This window comes from Tetrahymena thermophila, assembly GCF_000189635.1.
Source record: "Tetrahymena thermophila SB210 genomic scaffold scf_8253829, whole genome shotgun sequence".
NCBI lineage: Eukaryota > Ciliophora > Oligohymenophorea > Hymenostomatida > Tetrahymenidae > Tetrahymena > Tetrahymena thermophila.
Window position 1 is genome coordinate 50 of NW_002475932.1, and position 3,656 is coordinate 3,705.

General features: G+C 21.1%; 1 protein-coding gene across 1 annotated transcript; it reads left to right on the forward strand. All coding sequences in view use genetic code 6, as the record gives it.

Moving 5' to 3' along the window:
* Positions 1 to 774: 774 nt before the first annotated feature.
* On the forward strand, positions 775 to 3,261 carry TTHERM_01736560 (kinase domain protein; the record flags this gene model as incomplete). The annotated part of the gene is made up of 6 exons (XM_001029189.2): positions 775 to 824; positions 1,154 to 1,243; positions 1,570 to 1,659; positions 2,329 to 2,418; positions 2,749 to 2,841; positions 3,172 to 3,261. Coding segments are annotated over 6 exons (503 nt in total), but the record flags the coding sequence as incomplete, so codon positions are not given.
* Between the last annotated feature and the right edge of the window lie 395 nt (positions 3,262 to 3,656).

Sequence of the window (3,656 nt, forward strand, 5' to 3'; positions counted from 1 at the left end):
AATATATTGATATTTTTCCCCTCAAATAAATTTAAATTATTATTTTGTTCTTATTTTTTAAGTATCTACACAAAAATTTCAAAATTTATTGTTTTTCCTTAACTTAAAATGAATTATTATTTGCTAATAGATTTTAATCCATAATGAAATCTACTTGTTTTCATTTAATTAAAGTATTTGCTTATCATAATTATTGTAAAGTTAAATATTGTAAATAAAATTTATTTTAAACATCTTTATTGTTTCATAACTTTGAGATTTCAAGTTATTAAAATTTTAAATACTTAATAAAATGAAATGAAAGATAGAATTAATTAATTAATTTTAATTGAAAATAAGATATCAAAATTCAATAATTAAATTAAATAAAATTGCAAAATTAAATACTTAAAAGTTAAAATTTAGAAATTAATTCTTAATCATTACAGAAATTAATTAATTGGCCCCAAATTCTTCCTTTATTTTTGCTACCCAATTCATGAAAATAAAAGTTAATTTTAAAGTTGCTAATATAATTTTGATATAATTTAAAAAAATATTTACAGTAAATTCTTATAAATTCAGACATTAATTTAAAGAAATATTAGAAGAAAAATTTTAATATTTTTATATTATTATAAATAAGCACTTTTTAAAATGTTTAGCACAATTATTCATTATTAACCCATTTATTAATTACTTTTCTATTTTCTTTTCATTATTTTCAACACATTCATTATTTATTATTTTCATAGGAATAATAATCTTGGTGCAGATAGAGCTAAGTACATTGGAATGAGCTTGGAGAAGTGCCAAAATATAACATCTTTGAATCTGAATCTCTCGTAATTTAACTTACTATCAATTTATTTAGTCTATTTTAATTAATACATTTGTGAAATTTTAACTGAAAAACAAATATAAATGGGTTTGGAAAATTAATTGATTGATTGATTCACAACTCATAAATTATTTTTGATTTTTTTGTTTAATTTTTGTGCATCTAAATTTATTTATTAGCGAATTTAAACAATTATTTCAATTAATTGCATCAAAATAAATTAGCACTTTTTAATATGTTTAGCACAATTATTCATTATTAACCCATTTATTAATTACTTTTCTATTTCCTTTTCATTATTTTCAACACATTCATTATTTATTATTTTCATAGGCAGAATAATCTTGGTGCAGATGGAGCTAAGAACATTGGAATGAGCTTGGAGAAGTGCCAAAATATAACATCTTTGAATCTGAATCTCTGGTAATTTAACTTACTATAAATTTATTTAGTCTATTTTAATTAATACATTTGTGAAATTTAAACTGAAAAACAAATAAATGGGTTTGGAAAATTAATTGATTGATTGATTCACAGCTCATAAATTATTTTTGATTTTTTGTTTAATTTTTGTGCATCTAAATTTATTTGTTAGCGAATTTAAACAATTATTTCAATTAATTTCATCAAAATAAATAAGCACTTTTCAATATGTTTAGCACAATTATTCATTATTAATCCATTTATTAATTACTTTTCTATTTTCTTTTCATTATTTTCAACACATTCATTATTTATTATTTTCATAGGTAGAATAATCTTGGTGCAGATGGAGCTAAGAACATTGGAATGAGCTTGGAGAAGTGCCAAAATATAACATCTTTGAATCTCAATCTCTAGTAATTTAACTAACTATCAATTTATTTAGTCTATTTTAATTAATACATTTGTGAAATTTAAACTGAAAAACAAATAAATGGGTTTGGAAAATTAATTGATTGATTGATTGATTGATTCACAGCTCATAATTTATTTTTGATTTTTTGTTTAATTTTTGTGCATCTAAATTTATTTGTTAGAGAATTTAAACAATTATTTCAATTAATTGCATCAAAATAAATAAGCACTTTTTAATATGTTTAGCACAATTATTCATTATTAACCCATTAATTAATTACTTTTCTATTTTCATTTTCATTATTGTGCCAAAATATAACATCTTTGAATCTGAATCTCTCGTAATTTAACTTACTATCAATTTATTTGGTCTATATTAATTAATACATTTGTGAAATTTAAACTGAAAAACAAATAAATGGGTTTGGAAAATTAATTGATTGATTGATAGATTCACAGCTCATAAATTATTTTTGATTTTTTGTTTAATTTTTGTGCATCTAAATTTATTTATTAGCTAATTTAAACAATTATTTCAATTAATTGCATCAAAATAAATAAGCACTTTTTAATATGTTTAGCACAATTATTCATTATTAACCCATTAATTAATAACTTTTCTATTTTCTTTTCATTATTTTCAACACATTCATTATTTATTATTTTCATAGGAATAATAAGCTTGGTGCAGATGGAGCTAAGAACATTGGAATGAGCTTAGAGAAGTGCCAAAATATAACATCTTTGAATCTGAATCTCTCGTAATTTAACTTATTATCAATTTATTTAGCCTATTTTAATTAATACATTTGTGAAATTTAAACTTAAAAACAAATAAATGGGTTTAGAAAATTAATTGATTGATTGATTGATTGATTCACAGCTCATAAATTATTTTTGATTTTTTGTTTAATTTTTGTGCATTAAATTTATTTGTTAGCGAATTTAAGCAATTATTTCAATTAAATGCATCAAAATAAATAAGCACTTTTTAATATGTTTAGCACAATAATTCATTATAAACCCATTTATTAATTACTTTTCTATTTTCTTTTCATTATTTTCAACATATTCATTATTTATTTTTTTAGTTATTGGAATGATCTTGGTGCAGATGCAGCTAACAACATTGGAATGAGCTTAGAGAAGTGCCAAAATATAGCATCTTTGAATCTGGATCTCTCGTAATTTAACTAACTATCTATTTATTTAGTCTATTTTAATTAATACATTTGTGAAATTTAAACTGAAAAACAAAAAAATAGGTTTGGAAAATTAATTGATTGATTGATTGATTCACAGCTCATAAATTATTTTTGATTTTTTGTTTAATTTTTGTGCATCTAAATTTATTTATTAGCTAATTTAAACAATTATTTCAATTAATTGCATCAAAATAAATAAGCACTTTTTAATATGTTTAGCACAATTATACATTATTAACCCATTTATTAATTACTTTTCTATTTTCTTTTCATTTTTTTCAACACATTCATTATTTATTATTTTCATAGGCAGAATGATCTTGGTGCAGATGGAGCTAAGTACATTGGAATGAGCTTGGAGAAGTGCCAAAATATAACATCTTTGAATCTGAATCTCTGGTAATTTAACTTACTATCAATTTATTTAGTCTATTTTAATTAATACATTTGTGAAATTTAAACTGAAAAACAAATAAATGGGTTTGGAAAATTAATTGATTGATTGATTGATTGATTCACAGCTCATAAATTATTTTTGATTTTTTGTTTAATTTTTGTGCATCTAAATTTATTTATTAGCTAATTTAAACAATTATTTCAATTAATTGCATCAAAATAAATAAGCACTTTTTAATATGTTTAGCACAATTATACATTATTAACCCATTTATTAATTACTTTTCTATTTTATTTTCATTATTTTCAACACATTCATTATTTATTATTTTCATAGGTGGAATAATCTTGGTGCAGATGGAGCTAAGAACATTGGAATGAGCTTGGAGAAGTGCCAA